At 40.7% G+C, this 24,324-nt stretch overlaps 1 protein-coding gene across 1 annotated transcript in view; it reads right to left on the reverse strand.

The window, feature by feature from the left end:
- The window catches only part of cspg4 (chondroitin sulfate proteoglycan 4), a 114,381-nt gene that overhangs the window by 12,095 nt on the left and 77,962 nt on the right, over nucleotides 1-24,324 (reverse strand). The window contains exons 6-8 of the mRNA XM_050072659.1: nucleotides 17,445-17,621; nucleotides 4,702-4,900; nucleotides 2,762-2,893 (exon numbers count right to left, since the gene is read on the reverse strand). Of these exons, the coding sequence (XP_049928616.1) occupies nucleotides 2,762-2,893; nucleotides 4,702-4,900; nucleotides 17,445-17,621 (508 nt within the window). The remainder of the gene's footprint in view (nucleotides 1-2,761; nucleotides 2,894-4,701; nucleotides 4,901-17,444; nucleotides 17,622-24,324) is intronic.

A 24,324-nucleotide genomic window follows, 5' to 3' on the forward strand; every position in this document is an offset into this window, starting at 1 on the left:
TAACGTGAGTTCATGTAACTTGAAAAGCTGAATTCATGTGATAAAATGCACCCTTGTTAAATTCTTTTCACTACAGGGGTTTTGTAGCCACAAGCGTCCTCGGTCTGGTGTGACCAGTAGCTCGTAGTGGCTAATGTTAGCATAGATACGGTGTAACTAAGGTAGCAGTGGTACACCGTAAAACCATTTAACGGATGTAGAATCGCACCTAAGCGCACATCTCCTTCCATCCTCGACTGCCTGTCAGACTTTTTACACATGCGTCTGTTAAAGAAAATCATACTGTGAAAATCTCATACCATTGCAACCCTTTGTGTAGCTGAGACAAATCAGTGCATTTGTTGGCTTTATGATTTTTCTATACTTGTGCTCCTGTTTCACAATATTTTATCAGATAGTTTCAGTTTCAGATCAACATAATAAATGTCTTAAAAAACAACTGACTCAAGAGAACCTTGAGAAAAGAGCAACGTCATTGAACCATTGCCTTGTAATTACAACGTCTGGCCTCAGACGCCGCTGTTCAGCAACATTTATCAGGGTGTCTACAGGTATTAGTTAAAAAATGAATGCTTTTAAGACCTGTTCAAGACACATTTTAACCCAAATTTAGGACAGACTTTTGGACAAATCATGTTCTACTTATTTAATATATGTGGTCTTGGTGTTATGTAAGAATATGGTTATTACAGTGAGTTAAGTCAATCTTCATTTTGCAAACAGATGCAAGTCTGTAGTAAAAAGACAGTGTTATAGTTTTTTTTAAAGATGTGTTACATTAAAAATGTGGACTTTTGGGGCGTCAGTAGCTTAGTGGATAGTGCCGGTGCCCCATGTAAAGAGGTGATGCCTCGCTGCGGGGGTCGCGAGTTCAACTCTGGCTTGCATCCCTTTGCTGCATGTCATCTCCCCACTCTCTCTGTCTCCCCATTTCACACTGTCCTGTCCATTAAAGGCAAAAGTATGGAAGTGTATTGCATTCACTTGACAATTTAAAAAAAGCCCTGTTTTTCTGAGTAATTTTTTCTGTTTTTCTGAGTAATTTATTTATTTTTCTGTTTTTTGGTGTAATTTTTTCTGTTTTTCTGAGTAATTTTTTTCAGTTTTTCGGGGTATTTTTTTCCTGTTTTTTTGTGGTAATTTTTTTTTCCTGAACGAGGAGACAGGTTGTATCATGCCCATACACGTTTGTCAGCTAACATTGTTACAACCTGTTACTAACCTAACCTGTTACATTGAGCGATAGGCCTACACAAGAAGGATGCAGTCGAAAACATAGCTAGATTATCATATCCTGTGTGTAACTAATTACGTGCCTTACCCTTACTGATCCAAAAAAACATTACCACGAAAAACAGAAAAAATTACTCAGAAAAACAGGGCTTTTTTTATTTGTCAAGTGAATGCCATACGCTTCAGTACAAAAGCCCAAAAACATAATCTTAAAAAAAAAAGTGGACTTTTACATAGAAAGACATCATTTATTTTGACAAAAAGAAAATGAAAAAATTCATAAATGAAATTAGATCAAATGTTTGTAGTCGTTCAGACCTTAATGACTTTTAAGGCCTTATTGTTGTAACACTGAATTTAAGACATTGTAAGGCTTTCTAAGGACCTGCAGACACCCTGATTATATAAATATATACACCTCATCTTCAATCTTACAAGTAAGTACACATTTAGTCTGTCACAAAAGTAACACTACATCTGTCTACAGACTTTTCTGATATAACAGTGAAACATGAAAATACGGACCAAAGAAGTATTCTTTTTAACAATATGTATTATTTGAACACTGACAATATAAGTGGCTGATGATAATGTAGGCCCATTACTCCATGTACGTTTATAATAAGCTCAAAACAAACATCCCAGAACAGCTCTGCGTTAAATGTAAGAAAGATAGAGGGACACTATATCACTGCTCAGGTATTTGGGGGACAGTTTTGTGTATCTTGTGTTGAATATGATCTTCCTGTATGTCCTAAACAGGCTACATTTACTGACTATATTTCCAAAAGTCTGTAACTCAAGGAGTGAGAAGTTATCTGCACGCCAGAAATACATTTTATTTTATTTATTTATCACACAGAAAAGTGTCGGAGAATACTCTGTGTCCTCTGGACTTCCTTATGCCTTTTGTTCCAAATGCCTGCATGGAAACTGGGAGGAGGGCTTTTGTGCACTTTGCACCCTCGCTATGGAATATGTAGAATATGAGCCTTCATCTGGTTAAATGATTTTAAATACATAAATAAAGAATTAGAGACAGATTCCTTATGATGTCAATGTTTAAAATGTATCTGGTAACAAAACTAACTCTTTCGAATTTATATTTTGAGTTGTGAGCTCCTTAAGTTTGATTTTTACTCCCTTCATAGACTCTTTTTGTGTTTTCTGTCTGTAACTACTTTATGTGTGCTGCTGCTTGTGTTGGCCAGGTCTCTATTGAAATGAGATTCTGGTTAAAATAAGGTTAAATAAAAATAAATAATAATAAAAAACAGCAGCTATGTTTTGGAAAAAATCCAGTAAACACATTGGACAAACTGTACCTCACTCTCAGTTTCTGTTTTAACCTTATTCTGTGTGTCTGACACAGATACAGAACACAACAGTACAAAGGTTAATAAAAAGACCCGTCGTCATATTGCTGCAGTGACCGGGTCGAGCGAGTGACCACACACCCGTCGCCATGGTAATCCTTCCATCACTGCCGACTTCACGCTTTAAAGTCTGAAGGATTTTGGCATCTTACCTGGAAATACCATGAGCTCCTCCTGCGTTACCATGGTGATGGTGAGAGGCCTCGCTGTGACAACAAATTGGTAGAGGGGAGATGTGTGCTCGCCGTCTGTCACTGTGAAACTGAAACCGCCGGACTCCTCACCTGGAGGAAGAGAAGAGTTCAGATGTGACTCGCTGGTCAAACTGGTCTTTGCTATTATATTTCAACTCATATTATAATAACACTTATTTATATCTGCAACTTATATTACTACTTATACATGAAGGACGTAATTTAGCACTTGTGATTCCTTCCTAGTCTGCACTCAAATAATGTATTTGGTCTATAATTCTAACATAGTACTATTTATGTTATTAAATCAAATAAATATGAGATTAATAGACAGTGAGAATCAATGTAACTATATCTCACAGAATTTGTAATAACTGTTAATAAATTCCATGTATTTCAAATATGTTAATGAACATTAAATTAGGCTAATTATGTAAATTGTACGAGCTATTGTTACATCAATTTTCATTGTCTATCCATCTCAGATTTATTTTAATAATTACATACAAACGTTCCTTTTTTACACTCCCTATTCCACCCTGTAATGAATAAAATAAGTTACTTTTTAAACTCAATTTTAAAACACTTTAAATAATCTTTTTATCTTTGCACCTCTTGTCTGCACTCTGCTGTTTTTAATGGTGATTTTTTTTAATTGTAAATTGTTCAGTAACTAATTTTACCATTTATATCTTTTTTTTTCTCTTTAGTCTTTTATTATAAACCTGTATCCTTTATTATAGTTTTGTATTTTATTGCTTTGTAAAAGAAGAATGCAATATAAATAAAGCTGCCTTGCCTATATTGCACTGTTGTGGTTTATATAAGAATATTTAATTTATACTTATTTAATTTTAATTTCTATTTCAATCTGATTTCAATTTGATTTCTAATTTCTTTGTATGCACCTATTTTAACGTATTTTATTTAATGTCTATTTCAATATCACTGTGTTGTTGTTGATGAGGGGAAATGTGGTTGTTTTTTATAAGCTGATGGACAGTTGAATTTCCCTTTGGGGGTGAATAAAGTTCTTTCTATTTCTATTCTATTCTACTTAACTCACTTGGAAATTTTATATGTAATTAAAATATGTAAAACTTAAAAATAACCCAAAATACTTTCTTTCAGTGTGGATGAAAATCACACTTTTATTTAGCACAACTAATGGGCAAATAAATACTCTCAAATACTATTTTTTCTGTCTCATCACACAAAGTGTCTCTGGGACTTTGACGATCAATACCAGCGACTGACTAATTTTCTTCTAAAATCCTATCTTCCTCGAGCTACGCCACACAGACTGTACAGAACTCAGCTGCCAGGCTTTTAACCACTCACAGCCTCTTCACACTGACTCCCAGTATGATGTAGAATAGATTTTAAGATTTTACTGATGACTTTCAAGGCTCTTTAAGGTCGTCAGGCAGAGGTCTTTTGTCTGTTCCAGAAGTCTGGCTGAAAACTAAAGGGGACAGAGTGTTTGCTGTCAGGGCCCTGAGGCTCTGGAACAGTCTGCCCAAGGAAATCAGGTCGGCCGAGTCAGTGATCTCTTTTAAGTCCCTTCTTAAAACATACTTGTATTAGAGGGCCTTTTCTGATTTTACACCAGTTTTAGGTTCACTTAGACTGTCTTTTATTTCCTCAGTTTTTATGCACATTTATGCACTTTGTAACTCTGTAAGCTTTCAGTAAACGCACAAATATGGATGAATTGAACGTAGAGTACAGACAGAAGGCTCCGTATCCAACGTTGAGCAAAAATGAGTGCTTAGACACCTGTGTAGGACTTGATGAGTCTTAACACTGCTGTTGTAACACCAGCAGTCTAAGACAGAGGGCGACAGAGGTCATAGATTGATACACTAATGTAAGGAAAATCATTTCAGTGGTCTCACCCTCATGAATGAAGATGACCTCCCCTTTGTTTATGTGAGCCTGTGTGAAATTAGAGATGCCCTCCTCGGGCGCCTCTTTCAACGCCACCATCCCATTGGACGGCACATCAACATGGTAAACCAGTTCCTCTGCGGGGGTATCGGCGTCCTCTGTGTTCAGCATGCTGGAGGTGATATCGGCTTCCTCTCCAGCAAGAACCTGTGAAATATCAAAGACAGTGGGAGAGAAGGGGGATGAAAAGACACCACAGATTAGCCAGTCTGTTTGGAGGAAGGTAACTCAAGCTAATTCACGGGGTCAGGAGTTCATTTAGAAATGATTAGAGTGTAATAAAGACAATATGATGCTGTACATTAATAAAGTATAAGGAAACAAACAGAAAGGCACCGACCCAAAGGAGGAAAGACGATAAACAAATGAGGAAAATAAAAGAAAATAAGTACAAAAGCCGTCCTACAAACAGCCACCTCCACAGAAACAATTTAAAAGGTTAATTATTTCTCCGTGGCAGTCTAGACGCTCCTGTTATCAGAAGATGGAGCACAGCGGTGCGGGCTGAATGACTCTCCCAGGGTGGAGGGGCTTTAATGGACTTCTAATGGTCGGCTGGCTGAAAGGAGCATTAATTGAAAGAAATGGGCCAGATCCCCAGAAAGACATTCTTATATAGCTGGAATCAGCTGGGAGAGTGAGCTGAGGGTGCCCTGCAGTAAGAGGCACGTATCGATCTCCAAAGCCATTCGGCCTCTGATACCTCTCTCGCTGCCTCTGTCCTCACACTCGGGATGAGGAGCGAGAAGACCTCCGGCAGGAAGAAGCCTCAGTTGTGGATATTAAAGCTTCAGGTGCCAATCACTGACAGTCGGTTATATTTAGAAGTTAATTTACTCTATATGGCACCTATAAGCTCACATCATCCATGTATAACACATATGTCAGGAGCTGCAGGCCTGGAGGTGGGGTGGGAGAATTTACTTTTTTTTGTGGTCCAGTTCCTCTCAGCCGGCTTTATCTACCTCCACGCCTGTTACTAATTCCCTCAGCTAAATTAAATGACTTTCAGTGACCTCAGAGAGTGGGCATGAACTGGTGGCATTCACCTGTGGGCTGTATGTGTAAGTAAACAGTGAACAGAGAGAGAAATAACACAGACAGAACAAGAGCCAAGAGGTTTTCCCAGCTGTGAAACTGCAATCAAAACTTACAATTCAACCTGTCTAATAGTTGTGATGCATTCTGGTCTACTGAGGGTATTAAAAAGACATATCTCTACCTCTCCTATGGAGCATTTCTTTACAGATTAATGCCACAGCAAGAGCTGAGCTGCTTTTGAAAAACCCGATGTTGACGGGACAGAATCAAAAGCACATACTTTTCCTCTTAACTGTAGTGCTATAAATCAGTCTAGATCATTTTGATGTGAGTTGCCAGTTGGAGGTATGGGCGATAGAGATGTCTGCCTTCTCTCAGACACAATGGAAATAGATTTGATTTATTTATCTTATTTATTTAATGGGGACAGTGCACGGCTATTTAGCTGCACCAGAGTTAGCTTTAAGCTAATTTTCATCTGTAGTCCCTGGGCAGGAAACAGAGATGAATTTCTCAACAACAACAACAACAACATAAAGATATAACAAGGTTAAATGGCACTCGGCTCGTGGTGCTCAAAGGGCAAAAATAAAGGAAGAAAGAAAAACATTTGAAAAACTCAACAGCAATGTCTCTTTCCAGAAATCATGACCCGGTTACTCAAGATAATCCACAGACCTTGTTGTGAGCAGTTTCATGTAGGAACTATTTTCTCTCTACCAAACAACACCTGCCAACTGTATCACTGTGCAGAAGGAGGCATGGACGAGAGGCTCGTGCTCCTGACAGTATAAAAACATTAATGTTGTCCTCCTCGGCTGAGCTGTAACGTTAGTTAGCTGTGCGGTGATAAGGGTGTGGGGTAGAAAGAAAATAGTTTACTACGTGAAACTGCTCACAACAAGGTCTGTGGATTATCTTGAGTAGCTTTCTTTTTAATTCTCTGCAGCACCTTCCAAAAAACTTTAAGTTCACGTGAAGGAAATGTAATCCAAACATAGATCTAGAAATAATTAAGTTAAAAACAATATAATACCAAGGCAGCACGTGCCTCGTCACTCAGATTTAATCAGAACAAGATGAAGAGCTCACAGCTACGCTAGCAGCTCTGAGAAGCTGGAGGCTACATTTGCACAGCACTGCTTCAAGCTAAATGCTAATGTCAGCATGCTAACATGCGCACAATGACAATGCTAACATGATGATTTTTAGCATGTTTTAGCAGGTACACTGTTTACACCTTAGTTTACTGTGTTAGCATGCTGTGCTAGCAATCATTTTCTGAAACTGCTTATCCTGTTGGGAGTCGTGGGGGGCTGGAGCCTATCCCAGCTGACATTGGGCGAGCGGTAGGGTACACCCTGGACAGGTCACCAGACTATCACAGGGCTGACACATAGAGACAGACAACCATTCACACTCACATTCACACCTACGGACAATTTAGAGTCACCAATTAACCTGCATGTCTTTGGACTGTGGGAGGAAGCTGGAGTACCTGGAGAAAACCCACACTGACACGGGGAGGACATGTAAACAGCTCCCCCACCCCAGGGTTCAAGCAGGAAACCCTCTTGCTGTGACGCAACAATGCTAACCACTGCACCACCATGCTGCCATGTTAGCATTCGTCTGACAGGGACATGCATGAGATGTGTGTACCAAATTTATTGGCAACCCAGCAAATATTTGTTGAGTTATCTACTTAAAAAATGTTGATCTCATGTGCTAATGGAAAAGTCAGGGGATAGCTGTTGAGGTACCAACATCCCTACAGCGTCACTTCTAATGTGGCTACATATGCTTCATTTCTTTTTTTTCAGACTTTCAAAGTGAGTAAAATTATCTGAGAGTTTATTCTGTATGTCAGGGAATTGTTGTAAAAACAAACAAAACTGTTGTTTCTTTCACTCTGCTGCATGATTTTTTTTTTCCTTTTTTCCTTTTTTTTTAGAGTAATCTATCCAGATGCATTTCAATATAACAGATGTGTTGTGACGTGTGTAATTTGGTTGCCTTGCAGTCCCCTTCTAACAACATCCCATTCAATCTGACACCCCATCACAGATCTATCACCATGAGACAGCATCAACGGTTCAAAGCCAAAAAATCCACCATAACACACTTCGTGCTTTTTTCCCTGCGTCTTTGTTCCTCTGAAATGATAACTTTTACAATGGGTGATGACAAGTAGGATTTGAATAGAGGTTGAGGTCCATTGCACAATTTCTGCTTCTGCAGATTTTATTCAAACAGTCCTGTAAAGCGACTGCAGAGGTAACTGAAAGTAGGCTCTGGTGTCCAGCCTGAAAGTCTTTATTCTGGATTTTATGTGCATGTGCTGAGCTAAGCTAAGGAGCTACAGAAACATATGACATGAACAATATGCAAACCAATTAAAATATTCAGAAAACATTTAGCATGACAAGTAGTATTATATCATTAAAAATAACTGACATGCTTGTTGAAGAAGACTTCATTCTACACTTTGTGGCCTCTGGTTGGATGTGATTTTAAATCTGCTGTTTTGCTTTACACCAAAAACAGGATAAGGATCTTCTAATGTGACTAATGTGCACAAACCTTTTAATGCAGGATGGGCACTGATTCACAGGTCAAAATATGTCTAGACATCCAAGCTAACTCGTCTAAATCTGGTTAAAAAATTAAACAATTTTTGGCGCCTCAGTTACATACAACAGTTGTTTCATCAGCACTGAAATAACTTTGATCAACTGTGTATTTAGCCTGTGTCACACTGAATACAAGTGATTTAAATGCTTACTGAGCCGCCTCAGCTGCCAGGGTGGAGAGAGCAGAGGTGCTGATGTTTGGAAGTAAGCAGGTGGCTAAATTTGGGATAATCCCTGGCCCATCAGTTTGGGAGGGGATTGAAGCCTGCTGCTTGCATGTGCAGACAGCGGGGACCCCAGCGACAACCTCTAAAGTGCATCTAAACAGTTCAGCTGGAATTTGCTCAGAAGTCAGCAGCCCACCCTGTGGTTCCACCAGGAGTGCTGCGCATAAGATACCTCCAGAGACTGTTCACTCCTAGGGATAATAACTTTTCATGTGTCAGACACTTCCGTGACAGAATGGGGGTAGCCTGCCTGCATGAGCTCGGTAGGTGGCGTGTCACCTTCAGAGGAAGAAAGTCACATCATCCTACAGGAAATGTTGGTTTTGCATCACTGCAAGCCACTGATAGGCTGCAGGGGTATTTCAGATAGAACCAAGGGCGTCTGAATTAAACCTACAGGCTTTCATTCTAATGGCCAGCAGGGGGCGACTCCACTGGCTGCAAAAGGAAGTCGGACTGTATCCATCTTTAAGAAAATGACCCTACTTCTCACTTGATTTAATACCTCAGTAAACATTTTCCTACTGAATTTATGGTCTCAATTGGTCCTCCCCCCAGAAACTGCATTCTGGTGACTTAATAAAATAATAAGTGCACTGCATCAGCATTTTTATGCTAGGTGCGTTAAATTTGAATTAGTTTTTGGTTCATGACCCGACACTTCAGTAGAGTACCAGGAGGAGGGAGGGAGGCCAGGCTGTAGGCTTGGCCCGTGCCAGGGATCCACAGCCTGCTGTCCTCTTTGGCCCACACACCCCTGGGTCCTGGATGCTTAAGCAGGCGGAACAGGAGGCTCATGTTCTCTTTAAGACAGCTGGGAGCCTCGCCACAGCAGAGGAGGGCAAGCCAGGTCCCCTCAACCCCCAAGGCACCCCTGCAAACCCCCCAGCTAGAACATCCCGTCGGACCTATGCACGTGTAACGCGGTAAGCACTGAGACGTGGTGTCCACCGGCCAGAGAATCGGAGAAGGAGGGTGAGAAGGGGAAGTGTGAAGGAAGCCGCTGTAGGGTGAAAACACCCTGTACAGTGCCAGAAACAGGTTGTGATAATGAAAAGGAAAATAAAGGTGTTAAAATCTGTCATAAATCGGGAGAAATACAAGAGAATTGTGACCCCAGTGGGAAACCAGCAGAGGGCGATGGAAAACAGGAGAGTTGGAAAGTATGGTTCTAGGTCAGATCCATTCCTTGATTCTCCTCAGCTTCTGTGCCTCCAAAAACAAAGATGGCAACAGCCAAAATGCCAAACTTATGGCTTTAAAATGGCAGTCCACAAACCAATGGGTGAAATCACAGTCCGTACGCCAACTTCTTTTTCACAGACTGTGGGTAGAGCTGAGAGCAGCATCACACCAGCCTACATCAACAAACAGGGTAGCATTTTATCCACTCTGCTGTTGAAGCCTGCAGAGAACCTGTGATATGAGGCCTTGAAGAGTCTCTGCTTCCTCTGGGCAGTTTACATCTCAAGGCTGCAGAAAGCAGAGCGTGTCCAGGAGCACACTGTTGGAGGAGTAAGGACTGAACCCAAACATTTCTGAGCCAAATCTGGACTCTGTTAGGGAGGGAGGAAGTGGATCTGTTTGCCTTAAGGCAGGACACCCACCACTGCACCATAAACAAGACAGATGCTCTCTGCTATCCCTCTGTTTTATCCCTCTGCTTATCGAGAGAGACATGAGAGGCTGATATGATATGCAGAGATGACTTAGCTGATAATAGCGCCACCCACCTGGCCGATTTCTCAGCATTAAGGAATATTATTGCAGACAAATACTAGTGTTACGATACCTCACCATCGTTCTTCCACCACCACTAACAGAGCTGATGCTGTCGAAGAGTTATTTCAGAGGAGGGTGGGAACGATCTCCTTACGAGAACAAACAAAAGATATGGCCTTAATTTTGAGAAACATTTGCTCTGACAATACTACAGCCTTGAGACAAAAGCATCTCATCATCTCAGTCATGGTTTCATTTGTCAACCCAATTGCCAGAATAAATGTCAGCATTGTATGCTTCTACAAACCACAGGTGTTTAACATTTGTACATTATTATGTGGTAGATACGTTGTAATTTTACATTGTGTTTCAACAATGCCATGGTTAATGTGTGGTTGTGTTTCAGAGATTGTGTTTTGGTTGAAAATAACCGGTTTTGTTGTGATAAACAAATTCAATCAAAATGACACTGATGTCTCATTGAAAAACACCCTGTTTATCTTTGGTCTTGAACAATGGTCCGCAGCTCGGCAGCCATCTCGCCTAAGTGTCGTGCCATCCACCATCCCCTCCACATCCTGATGATAACACCAGCTCAGAACTATGTCACTTTAGAACCGTCGATTTAAAACGTACAAATTTAACGGTCTGTGGTTTGCTAAAATGTGTAATGCCAACATCTTTTTCTGGCCACTGCGCAGATTGTTTACAGTAACTTTATTAAAAGGTATCACCGTTTATTCCCAACTGGAGCATTTTTAAATTAGGTTCTCTTTAGGTTCTCTCAGAGCTTTAAAGAATAACTTAAAATAAGGCCGAAAAGCAATCTGTCGCCTGTTTCACCTTTGACCACATACTGCATCCCTGATGGGAGTGGTTGGGTGTGGTCAAATGTGTGCACCTGTAACCACTTCCAAAAGTGACACCATGTGGTCCTGTTGAACACCTGTATGTCACTGGAAGGTGAGGGTGGAAGTTAGACCACTGGAGGTCAGCAAAAACAAGATTTACTGGGGTCTTGAGGGTCAGCGCCAATCTGCACCAACAACTTCTGAGCATGTACAAACAGTACATGAGCAACTCCAACTCTTTATGTGGTTAGAAAGGTGAGATTAAAATAAAAGTAGTTTTGAAGGAGCTCTTAAATTAATACTTCAACTCCCCAAATCACCATTTGTGTATCAGTTATTCTCCTTGTGTTAAGATGAATTCATGATGTTTTCTTTAGTGAACAAAGAATCCAATGCTCTCTTCAAAGCTAAACTCCACTGACAAAAACTGTGACTTTACCTTGCTGAACGCGAGAGCTGCTGGTCTACAACTGCCACGATCAAGTAGTTAGTTTGTGTTACTGTGTGACTGTGGTGTTTTAAAAAGTTAACTCCTATTTCTTCATTTGTGGATTCGCCATTCACAGTGAAAGTTGAAAGTTTTCTTCACAAATTCAGTGTAACACAGGGTGAGTAACTGATATAAAAAAGGTCATTTGGGGGCGAAGTATTTCCTGCATGAAAAAAATATGAATCAGCACTATTTTGCAGGACCTGCCGTCTTTCTTTCTTCAGAAAATCTTTGTCTTAGTCAGCTCTGTAATGGGATGAGGTTAAATCACATTATTCTTGTAGCTCTTGTACTCTTTATGAATCTTGCTTTGTTTTTTGATCGATGTACTTTTGTGTAAATTTATTATGCTTTTTGGGTGAATTGTGACTTATCTTTTGAAAAAGTGTTTTTGAAGAATGTGAAAGAAAAACTATTGAAAAAGAAAAGATAATTAGCCATGTGACCCATGTATATTTAGCACACCTGTGAGTGCTCATGTGATTCTGTTGAGCGAACCTGAAGAAGCACATTGTTCACTCTCTTAAAAAAATCACAGTAATTCAGTTTAGTGCGCGGTGGTTCTATCTTGATATGAAGGAACAGACATTTTAATATAAATTATAGATTTATATAAACCATCAATTAATGATAATCTGCCCATGACTGCATGATAGCTTAAATCAGACAGACATATTTTAGAGCCTTCTGTTTGGAGCATGTGGTAAATGACATTGTTTTCCATTTTGAATACAAATAGTTTGTTAAGAATAATTTACACACAAGCTAAAGGCAAAGAAGTCTATAAAACAACACTAATTACAGACTGTAACTCCCACTTAGGTCAACAGGAGGTTTGATTCCTTGTGGAATAGACACGATAAAACGCCTGCAGAGCTACAGTAAAACGCCTGTGGCTGTTTTTCTAGCCTGCTGCTGAAATAAATAACTTTGAATTTGTGTATTTTACAGTAGAAAATGTGATGAATATCTCAGAGCAGCTGATGTGAGACCGTGCTGTCTTGTAGTTCAGTTTGACACTATGATTATACTGACTTGTGCTGATGATTGTCATGATAATCACCTGTTTGCAACACTGATTACCTGTTGTGCTGAAATGCAACTTCGATTGTAAAATATTTCCAAAACAGAATTTACATTGCAAAACAGTTGTCTTGATTGTTAAAAATAGGTGTCAATATTTAAAATGAGGTCACATCAGTGGATTCAGGGTTTTGTCAGTACTAGTTCTGATTTTTTATAAAGTGCAAAACCCAACCCTCACCACTAGATGGCCCCATCAGTCCACCCTCCACCCCAGCGACTGCACCAGGCAATCTAGGGCAGGTAATCTGGAAATGGCCCTGCAAATTGATGGTTTATATAACAATCAATGCATTTAGCACCTAAGAGGATGGGCTGCAAATTCAATTTGATCGGACACAATGGCTTATATTTCATTTGAAGGCAGTAATGAAGGAGCTGCCATAGGCAAATGACTTAGTTTGCTGATGACTCAACAGGATATCACCATCTTCTTAAATGTTTAAGACTCTGAGGGGCGCCAGATGTCTGAGGCTGGATCCCCAGACTGCCCGGGCATCTGAAGTATTGGGATGATTTAAGGGACACCAGTGTGTTTCTAACTCTAAATTGGGGAGTGGAGAAGTAAAGGCAACAACAAGACAGATGATAGTTTATTGTCAGTGCCTAAACTGCGGCCGTGAAGAAAAAGAAGGCAGTTTCCATTTTGATTTCGGCTCCCCATCTGCAGCTGTGTTATTTCTCTCGGAGGCATGGATGAACTACCCAAATACCTGGTGTAACGTCTCCCCTGCTCTGTGTTTTGATGAGGGATAAAACAAAAATACTGCACTTCATCTATCACTCACTGCTCATGTGCACAAATAGCAAGGCGGGGATTAGGCTGGCATGCAAAGCAGAAGTGTTTGGATAGTTACTGTATATAATGCTGCAAAAACAAGAACAACTCAGACGCCTCCGAAGGAAATAGCAGCTAGACAGTCAGACTAATAGATAACTGGATAGATGAATGGATAAACAGAAAAATAATATGCTAGACTGTCAAAAATTGAGACTGACCCAGAGGGAAAACTATTCTGAGTTATAGCAAAGTCAAGTAGAACCAGACAGACGAGTGTAAACCCTAATCGAGACCAGCTGTGTCCTATACACTGGGCCAACTGGGATCAATGGTGAGCCTGAACAGAGCCTGATCACTGCCGTGTTCATCATCATGTCTGATCATCTGCTGCAGAGGTCACTCCACTCTCACACACACTCACACACACACACTTCCTGCTTTAAATCAATCCAAGTGCCGCTGCCGGGCCAGCCCTGGCTCAGTGCGGGGAGACGTCCACATATCATTATGTTACATTCTGCAGCCGCAGCAGAGGAGGCACAGGGACTGGATGCCGCCCTCACTCTGCCAGAAAGCCGTGGTCTCGTCGACCATCTTGGTTTTCCAAAAATACGGGTTGCCAGGGAGACGCGGAGCCGCAGGCAGAGCAGGGAGGGCTGAATGACACAGTTGGTTTCCAGTTCTGTGAGCTGATTACTGCTGGCTTTTTCCAACTGCCTGCCTGCTCTTACAGTACACTCTACTTCATTGATCCCCCAAAACTTTTCTTTCATGGCTGATGTAAATCAGCATGTCGCAAACACTCTCTGAACCTACTGCAGATTCAATTAAATAAATATACTGTTGAATAAACACGTCTCTTCTTTACACCAAACAGTAATTACTGTGATGAAGTTATTTGGTGATAGAGTGAGGTTTATCCACAATATAGTAACAGTGCAGTGGGACTCACCAGAAAGACACTACACATTAGAGAGAGTGCAGCTATGTTTACATCACGTCTGTGCAAGTCTGTTGTAAAATGAAGATTATGACTGTAAACTTAACTTTTGTAAATTCTGGGTGTATCTTCTTGTTAATGGCGTTTTTGTGTCTACGTGACTAATAGGAACAACCATTTTGGTCCAGTATTGAGTGTTCACACTGTCAATTCACATCTAAGTGCATGTTTTTACCACCAACAGGCTCAGGCCCCGTAGACATGCTGCAATTTTTGCACCCTCAAATTCATTGTTTTTAATGTAGATGCAAGGCACACACACTCAAACACCAGAGTGATGTCGCTGCGGATTCCCGAGTGCCTATTTTTCAACGGCTGCGCCCTGTGATAAACTGAGTTCAACTCTTGAAACACAGCACCGCATATCATGTCACGGCGACCAACCAATCACAGCCGACAGGTATCTTTCCGTTCTTCCGTAAATATCAGTCTGTGATAAATATGGAGAGGAAGTTGATCATGTTAGTGCAGAGCTGCCAGAGCTTTTGAGGTTGCTTAGCGACCTCAGACGCAACCTGCCACGATTTTGAAATCTGGCACAGAGAAGGCACAAGAGTAGCACCCAGTGCACAAACTTGCATTTTGCAGGCAGTTAAAAACACAGCATGTGTACGGCCCCTCAGATTGTTATGTGTCTGGCAAAATTATGGAAAGGAGAACAGAGTAACATCCTTTTTCTTTAACCAGAAACAGCCTTGAAATTGCCATCGCCAAACCCACCAGACTCCATTAAAATAAACAGCAATTTTAGCATGTATAGAGGCAGCATATTTTCACACCTAACTGGGTGAATTAAGGGTTTATTTAACCAAACCAGAGTTGGTGATTGTTGGAACAGTGGAAAGACAAACAAAGTGAGTTTTATTTTGTTTCTGTTGACTCTGAATGAAGCATGTTTTACTGTGATAAAATTAATGTTTATTTAAATGGAGTCTGGTGAGTTTGGCGAAAGCGATTTCTGGGCTGTTTCTGGTTAAACTAAAAGGATCTTACTCTTTACCAAAAAGGTCTGTTTCTGTAGGGACATAAACTGCACAAACGGGTGTTTACATTGCAGCCTTTATCGCTGCTACTGCCACAGTGCTTGCGCTCAAAACTAGACCATACTGAAAGATGGTGGTTCCCATTGGTCACCAAGCCACATAACATGGTAACCAGGTTGATTTTCCTTGGCACCTGATCACAGCCTAACCTTCATTAGTCTGATGGCACAGAATGTAAACAGTTGAAAGCTGTTTAAATGATTAAATGTGTTTTACATGATTATATAATAGCCAGAGATGGGCAACAGTTGGGGTGACCTCAAGCTCACCAGGTAGAGTCTGCGCCCCATATGGGCTGAGGCCTTTACAGCTGCACAGTCTATCTTAAACTGTACTATCAATAAAAAAAGGGAAAATGGCCAAAAAATAATCTTTAAATCTCTTTTATAATCTTAAATAATCTCAGTTTTGAATGATGAATTGTTCTATTGTATATGAATCAGAAAATATGAACTAAAGTCTATTAGAGACCAAATTAAATGTATTTTGTGTTTTAAACCATCATCATTTTATGAAAGTCAACTATTTAATGTGGAATTTTGCATATACTGCAGCGAATATCTTTAAGAAACAGGGATTATTATAGACACTGAGATAATAATAGCATGTTCCCATGTTCCCTCTGTGGAAACTGAAATATCAGCAAATTTGCGAGTGCATTAAAATGCATACAGATACTGTACATACAGTAACTGGTATTCTGCTTGACACTGCGTTGAGTGCACACAGTAAGTGAATCACCGCCCTCTTATACTCATTCAGCTTACATGATTCATTTGCAACATTTTTGGAGAAGTCAAGCTGAGAATATGCTAATTCACTTCCATTTTATGGCTCTTTATGAAAACAAATATGCTGCGGAGGCCACTGCTGTACTGTTGCAGCGTGTGTCATCGCCTGTAAGGTCAGTATCCTTCAGTGGCTCAGTAAAAATTCACTGCATTTATTGTACTTGCAGCATGAAGTGAATTTAATTCTCACTTCATACAGGATTCATGACGGAGGACCGTATCTGCAGCCGATGCTATACAGTATAGATGTGAGAAAGTTCACTCAGAGTTCAGAGTTTATTAATTCTTAAAACTGAGATTTTATATCAGCTTGAACCGCTAATGGAAAATCTTTCTTACAACACAAGGCCTTTTGATTATGTCTCGGGACTGCTAAATTAGCAGTTAAACACTAAATTCACACACTATTCTGTCTGAGAATCAATCAAAACCAAGATGAAGCGTAACGCAGTAAAGCTTAAAGCACTACAAGGTAGTTTTTATGAAAAATGAACCCTTTTCAACATGTCAGAATCTCATCAACCATTATAAAGCCATTTATCTGACGCTCATATTTGGTGTGGCTCCAGCATCAGACCAATCATGCAAAGTCTGGTGCAGGTGGGAATACCAACAGCCTGTCAATCACACACAAGTTGGACTGGTTGTTATTCCAGCACGCTGCAGGAAAGCAAATATATCCACAAAAGTAACATGAAATCAAATGAACCTTGAAACTGACATAAACCTGGAGGGGAGTGAGTTATTTTCTCCACAGTTGCGTCTTTTTTAGCATAAAATACTCCCTTGTTTTGAAAGGTTGCAATAAAAAATGTGTTCTTTTCTCTTTCACACACAGTGACGCTTGTGGTCAGCCTGAATTCTCATCAGCTGAAATGTGCTAAAGGAAAAAAGTATCCAACAAAACCGAAAGTTTACTTTTTATAGATATAAAAAGATTTTCCTACAGCAACAGCAGTTCACCGTCGAGTGTGTCGGAGGGAAAGCTCAAAGTAACAGCAAAAGCACTTTCAAAGAGCAAAACATTACCTCCAGTCCCGTGTTACGTGTCAGTTTTGGCGGCTCATCGTTGACTGGTATGACAGTCACTGAGATAGTGACAGGGAGGCTCCGGCGCTCAATCTCATAAGCCGAGGCAGAGAGTGTAAAACTGTCCTCTGTGCTCTCGGTGCTGTCATGCATGTAGTAGATGTGTCCAAGTTTCATCTGGGGGAGACAAAAAGGATCCAGTTGTCACTCAATTCTGAATCAAACGTGAATGGTAGGAAACATCATAAAATAGTCAGAGCCTGGGTGGGTCTGAAAGGTGGAATAAAATTTTACAATGTGACTGTGTCTCTGAACGCCCATATCCAAAGAACACTGCTTTTAACACAACACAAAGACATCATATCCTGGTTAACCTGGACAAACTCCACGGAGAACTGACACTGTTTCCATCTCACGTTCTTTAAGTCCCTCTTCAGGCATGTTTTCAATTATATAAAGATACTTGTACTATTACAGATATTGTGTTTAACATGTTTTGTCCGCCATTATAGTTTAAAAAAAACACTCTGAAAATGGGTTGGAAGCAGATCTAATCTTACACCCTCACTGAGAAATTTGCTTGCATAAGTTTCACCTTCTGCCTTCTCCAGCACTTCTTGCACTAGGGTGACCGGTCGAAGAGCAGTGCGTATCAAGATGACTAATGTTAGCATTAGAGGAAACATCATACATGTTTGAGCCTCGGTCAGACCCAGAACCAGTTGAGGAATCTGCTGTGTGTGTGCACCACATTTAACGACTAGCAGACGTAGCAGAATGCCAAGTGTAGTTAGCATCTTCTATTTGTTAATTTGTTAACTTGTTAGCTTGTACGCTAACTTGCATTTGCTGACACAAGTGTTAGTGTTTGTCGAACATGCACTATCTGCTACAGTGGGGTTTTTGGTAGGAAGGTCCAGGGTCCGGTTTACATCCAAAAACTGCACACTTATGTTTACTGCATAGATTTATGATAATACCTACATACTGGATCCCAAGATGGCGCCTATTCATTTCAACAGCCTCCTGAGACCTGAACTTTTGTTTGGTTGGCGTAATTATTTTCTCCTTGCTATTTGGGATCAGTAGGACATGATAAGTATAAAAAACTAAACATTGTCAACGATAATTAAGTCCCAATGTCCTCAAGCGAGACGACAATAAAGTCCCAATGTCCTTCGACAAGCTGATGATAAATTCCTTATGTCTTCAAACAAGTAATTCCAAATCAACAGTGTCGTAGCTTGTTGCTGTTGCTAAAATTGGTCAAATTTGTTGCCATATCAAACTACAAATGTTATTAATCAGAAATAAACAAGTTTCAACCATAAAATGTGATCAGGTTTTGGATCTTGTCCATTTTTGTGTTGGTATCGGCTGCAGACTGACTTGGTAGAGATGGCTGCCATCTTGTTTTTACATGGATTAATGCATTGTGCTCTTACTACCACTGGATGGCACAAAGAAGTGTCCACAAAGGAGGACAAGAGGCCTAAGTTAAGCAGAATGAAGTATAAGGTCCAGTAAACACAAAATGTGATGTCCTTGTATGAGGACACAGGGTCTCAGGAGGATAGACTTGCTCGCCTAGCACATACGCCAAAAAAGTTTCTAACTTTTGGATTTACTTCCGTGGTATGCAGCCTACTAAATATGTACAGTAGTGTTTCTCCTGCTGGCCGTGCCCGCAAGTTTCCACTCAGCTCATAGACTTAACATTGGGATAATGTCACTAATGTTTAAATGGCCTTTCTTGGCTCCAGGAAAGTTTAACAAATTTCAAACCGCCATGGATCAAAAATTTAAAATAGAAAGAGTCATAATCGACCTTGCAGTTCAAGGTGTCCTGTCAACAGTTTTACAGACGTCTCTTTTATAATGGTGGCCTATTGAAAGAACTTTTGTGCTGCAATACCACGAGTGGCCACTAGGAAAAATTGGCTGCTGGGCTGAGTAGTGTTCCTGGGGCCCTGGTTTACTCGCAAAACTCTGCACTGACAAGTCCACTCTGTGCTGGGGGTTTCAGGTTTCTTTGCTGGTGCTGAAGTCAGTTCCCCCGTCAATATGTGTTTCCCGTATCAGACAGTGATTGGATTTTGTTTAAAGGATAACTTCGATATTTTTCATCCTGGGCCCTATTTCCTCATGTGTATGTGTGCGTATGATTCATAGGTACAACTCGTTCTAAAATTGGTTCAGTATTGAGGGAGGCGGATGCAGCCGGGAGCCGCGAAACGAGCTAAAACGGTAACGGGGGCAAATGCAAATCCGGAAGAAAACAGAGGAGCCATGCAGAGTGCCGCTCCAAGTGGCGCTGGTTGTCCCGGAGTACAGTTGAGAGTTTTACTGCACCGATTGAAAACAATGGTTCGTGTTTGTGCTTATCCGAATTGTAAGAACAGGATGTCGCGCAACACCCCGTACAGCTTTCATAGGCTGCCTTTGTCGGACGGCGAGATGCTGAAGTTGTGGCTACTTGTGCTACAAATGGATGCTAACACTCCTGTCCAGACACTGCGCCTTGCAGACCATCGGGTCTGCAGTGCTCACTTCTCCCAAGATGACTACTGCCAGCCGAAGAAGAGAAGACATCCAATCCCAAAACACCTCTTCCTCAAGAAAACGGCTGTCCCACGAGTAGAGAGAGCTACAGACACAGTGGAGCAAAGCTCTCACGAGATGACGTCACACAGCCCAGAGGTAAGGGAAACGCTTAGTATGCCATTTACAGAAATAGCACTGGCGATCTGAACCGGTCAGTGGCGAAAAAAAGCACTTTTAATGTGCAAACTTATACGGGACGCATTTGCCCCCTTTACCGTTTTAGCTCCTTTCGCGGCTCCTGGTTGCATCCGCCTCCCTCAATACTGAACCAATTTTAGAACGAGTTGTACCTATGAATCATACGCACACATACACATGGGGAAATAGGGCCCAGGATGAAAAATACCGAAGTTATCCTTTAAGTGACGTACCTAATCTAGCTTCCCAGCGTACATTTATATCTCAGATTTTACAGGAGTACACAGACATCACCGCTTTTATAGAAGAATGTGAAAACACCTCTCTAGTGACAACCTTTACACAAACACAAGTCAGTATAGACAGAACAGAAGAAAAACACATTTTTGAGTGGAGGGGGACTTTAATTTGAATCAAACATTTTGGTGCGTGTGATCTTTTTAGATGGCTTTTTAGGGGAGGCCCCTGATACTTGGAACACCAATAATTTTACTCATAATAGTCAGTTTGCTAATCATTTGGGGTGTAATGTACAGTATAATGATTTCTGTGGCTCTGGGGGATCTAATTATCTCAGCTTTGGCCACTTTGCAAAGTGGTGTTCAAACATGTGGGTATTTACTAGATGGGATGTATCAAACAAAAATATGCTGTTGGGAACCCTAGAATCAAGAGTTTGGATCTCAACCCACATTGGGGACTAAAAGTCAGAAGATCTTGGCCTCGGCTGCTTCAGCTTCCACCAATGTTTTATAAATCTGTCTCCTGTGAGTCCATCAATTTTATGGAAAGCAGTGAGTCACTCAAGTACCAATTTATATTCCTTTCTACCACCTATCATCTCCTTACACAGCACATAAGTATTTCTCTTTAGAACAAAAGCTGGTTCACTCAAACTGCTAACTTGCTTGATCTTTATAGGAAAGACTTTTAAACAGTGAGACATGCTAGGATGCTTTTTATTGACTATAGTATAGCCTTGAACACAATACTTCCAAATAAGGAGGTTACCAAACTACACCTCCTGGGGCTTTATGTGCACACCTGTAATTGAATTTTAGTAGGCGTGCAACGATCTATCGGCTCAACACGCTTTGTTGACTGCCATCAGCCTATTTACAAATAACATGATATTCACTGACAGCAGAGGCTGTTTTCCTGTTGTGTAACATCAGGAAACTGTTGTGTAACTACAGGAAATCAAATAATACTGAGCGTGCCCCATGCCTAATAAATGGAGATGCAGCGGAACTGGTCACGTTTCGAGTTTTTGGGAGTGCCCATAACAGAGAGAGGAGCTCAGCTGGACCACTCTCACTTCAGCACCTCTACTATCTGAGGATAATATCGACAACTAGTCCACGCCCAAAGCTGCTTGAGAAATTGCAGAACTATTAAGAGCATTCGGAAGCACTGCATAACAGCATGTTATGCCAACTGTCAGGCCGACTAAAAGCTCTCCAGCCAACAGTGAACACAGCACAGGACATCATTGAGGCCCATCTACAGGACTTAGACTCAATCTGCAACTCATGATGCCTGCGGCGGGCTCACAACATCATTACAGATCCATCCCACCCCAGCACCACTTGTTCAACCTCTTGTTGTCTGGAAGGAGATGCAGGAACACTGCAGTTTGGACGATGAAAAACAGTTTCCTCCTCTGGGCTGTGGTACAATCAAATAATACTGCTTTTATCCCCCTCCCTCAGTGTGCAATAACTAGAGCTGGAGAACAAGCCCAGGACTTTTATATACTTTTTTATTTATTTATTTATTGCACTATACCTTTTTTCTAAGAATACAGTAGGATGGACCGTGTCTCATTAGTTGTTCTAAACATAAATTTGATCTGGAGTAACACAGCATTACAGAATATAATCATAAATAATGCGAGATATAATGTGTTTAGAGCTGCTGGTACTTTCGTTTCGGATGTTTGTGGACAGAGTCAGGCCAGTTGTTTCACCCACCTTCTGGTCTTTGTGTTAAGCCCAGCTTAACGGTCTGTAGCCTCATATTTAACAAAAAAAAGCGTGATATTAATCCTCTCATCTTTGGAGATAAAGCGAATAAGTGTATCTCCCAAACTGTCAAACTATTGCTTTAAAGGGATTGTTAGGATGTTTTTAAAGTGGGGTTGTATGAGGTGCTTATCCATAGCATGTGACGTCTGCCTCACTAAACTGCTGCAGCCTACACACTTGCCATGTTCACACAGACAGTGTTGCTGCTGTATCTACTGTATTTCCACAGTTAAAAGCCGACACGCCATTCATTAATGGAGCCATGCAAGCCGAAACATAGTTAACAACACGGTCATGTAAATATTTCATGATAAAAAACCTTGTATTAACAAATGAAGTGATTCTGTCCTCAGAAACATAGTCAGAGTGCTTTTATTTTGAAACAAAGGCAGGAAAAGCTTGAGTAAAACAAGTATTTATATTTCTTATCTCTCTCCTTATATTACAGTTTCTTCAATTTTGAGTGATCTGGACAATGAAACTGTGATGAAAGCTGGTATAATGTCAATACGATTATCAAAAGACCTTGTATTTATATATGTGTATATATATATATATATATATATATATACTATATTTACAGTATTTTCACTGCTTTACTTTGCCGTCAGACAGCAATTCTCATCTGGGAACTGTTGCCGTTATATCGCTCTCTTCAAAGCCAGACTCCATGAGAAAAACACTGATTTAACACAGCTAAACAAAGGAGCTGCTGCTCTCCTGCTGCCTTGATCAGTTATGTTGTGTTTGTTATTGTGTGACTTTGGCATTTAAAAGGGTTCATTCAGATTTACCAAAGTCACACTATAACACAAACAAACAAACTGATTGTGGCGGCTGTAGACCAGCAGCTCCTGTGTTCAATGAGCTAAAATTACTGTTTTTCTTCATGCAGTCTGGTGGCTTTGACGAAAGCATAGATAGGGAACTGAAGCCAATTAAGCCTTTCCCGCTGTCTGTGTCATCATATAGCGGTGGAAATGCTTTAAACATAGCATACACTTAAACTGATATTGATTTTTTTCTCAGTGGCTGAAATATGTTTTGTTGCTGCCCACGTCCACAGCTGTACACTGCTGAGCTTCTGTGGCAGTACACCTGTCTGCTTCTCCAAACTGGGGCATGCCGACCAATGTCTACTGTTTGTAATACATTTACTATGGGTAAATACCTTCTGAGGATCTGAACTATGCCTGTAAGCATCTATTTTATTTTAGGAGATTTCTGTACCGTATATCTTTTGTTGTTGTAAACAGATAATATATGTTTTCAATGGTTTGAGATAAAGGCTATAATCAGGTCTTAAAGTCTGGCAGCAGCACATGAACAAGGAGAATCTCCCCTGTGGGACGAAACCTTGAGGGAAACCAGATGAACAAAGGAATCAGTCATCCAGTGTCAAGTGAAAAAACAGCACCTGCGGCCGAGCCAAGCCAACTCTGTTGACTTTCTGCATTCAGAGGAGGGATCTCAGCACCCAGCATCCTGTGCTGTTGTTTCTCAGTCCTGTAGTCCTATCTGGATCAAATAATCTGCCTATTACCCAACATTTCACTTTGATACTTAGAATTGACAAAGACTTAGGATCCTTTTCTTCAGAAACAAGTGTTGGAACTTCGTCTTGACGAAAGCCACAAGCAGCTGTGAGGAGTGGACCTGCTTCAGAGAGCAGGAAGTGCCAAATGGATCCCATATGACGGGCATCCTTCTGGAATAACAACCCCCATCATCATTACTGATCAGGGAAAGTCAGCGAGACAATCAGTCTGCTCGCTGGGACAATAAACAGCGGGTGGTTGTTGGAAACGTGGCTTTCAGATTTACCTTAAAGACCGAGCGTCAGTGTTTGATACTAATTTATTTTACTTTCAGTTTTGATTGATGTGAAACCTCAGGTTCTGTGCGCCTGCTGTATTTTGGAAAATTAGTAGTATAAACTGTAGAAGCTTGCTCGCTTTGTTCCGAAAACATTTTGTACTGTGTAAAAAAACATAAAGATGCCAGTGTGGACTTTAATAGGTTTCCACAGATGGAGGACCTAATTGGGACCCGATGGAGGAGCTGAACCTGATTAAAGCGAAGGTGTATCGGAGCAAAGTGTTTCAGATTTC

The sequence above is a fragment of the Epinephelus moara genome, chromosome 20, assembly GCF_006386435.1.
Source record: "Epinephelus moara isolate mb chromosome 20, YSFRI_EMoa_1.0, whole genome shotgun sequence".
Lineage (NCBI taxonomy): Eukaryota > Metazoa > Chordata > Actinopteri > Perciformes > Serranidae > Epinephelus > Epinephelus moara.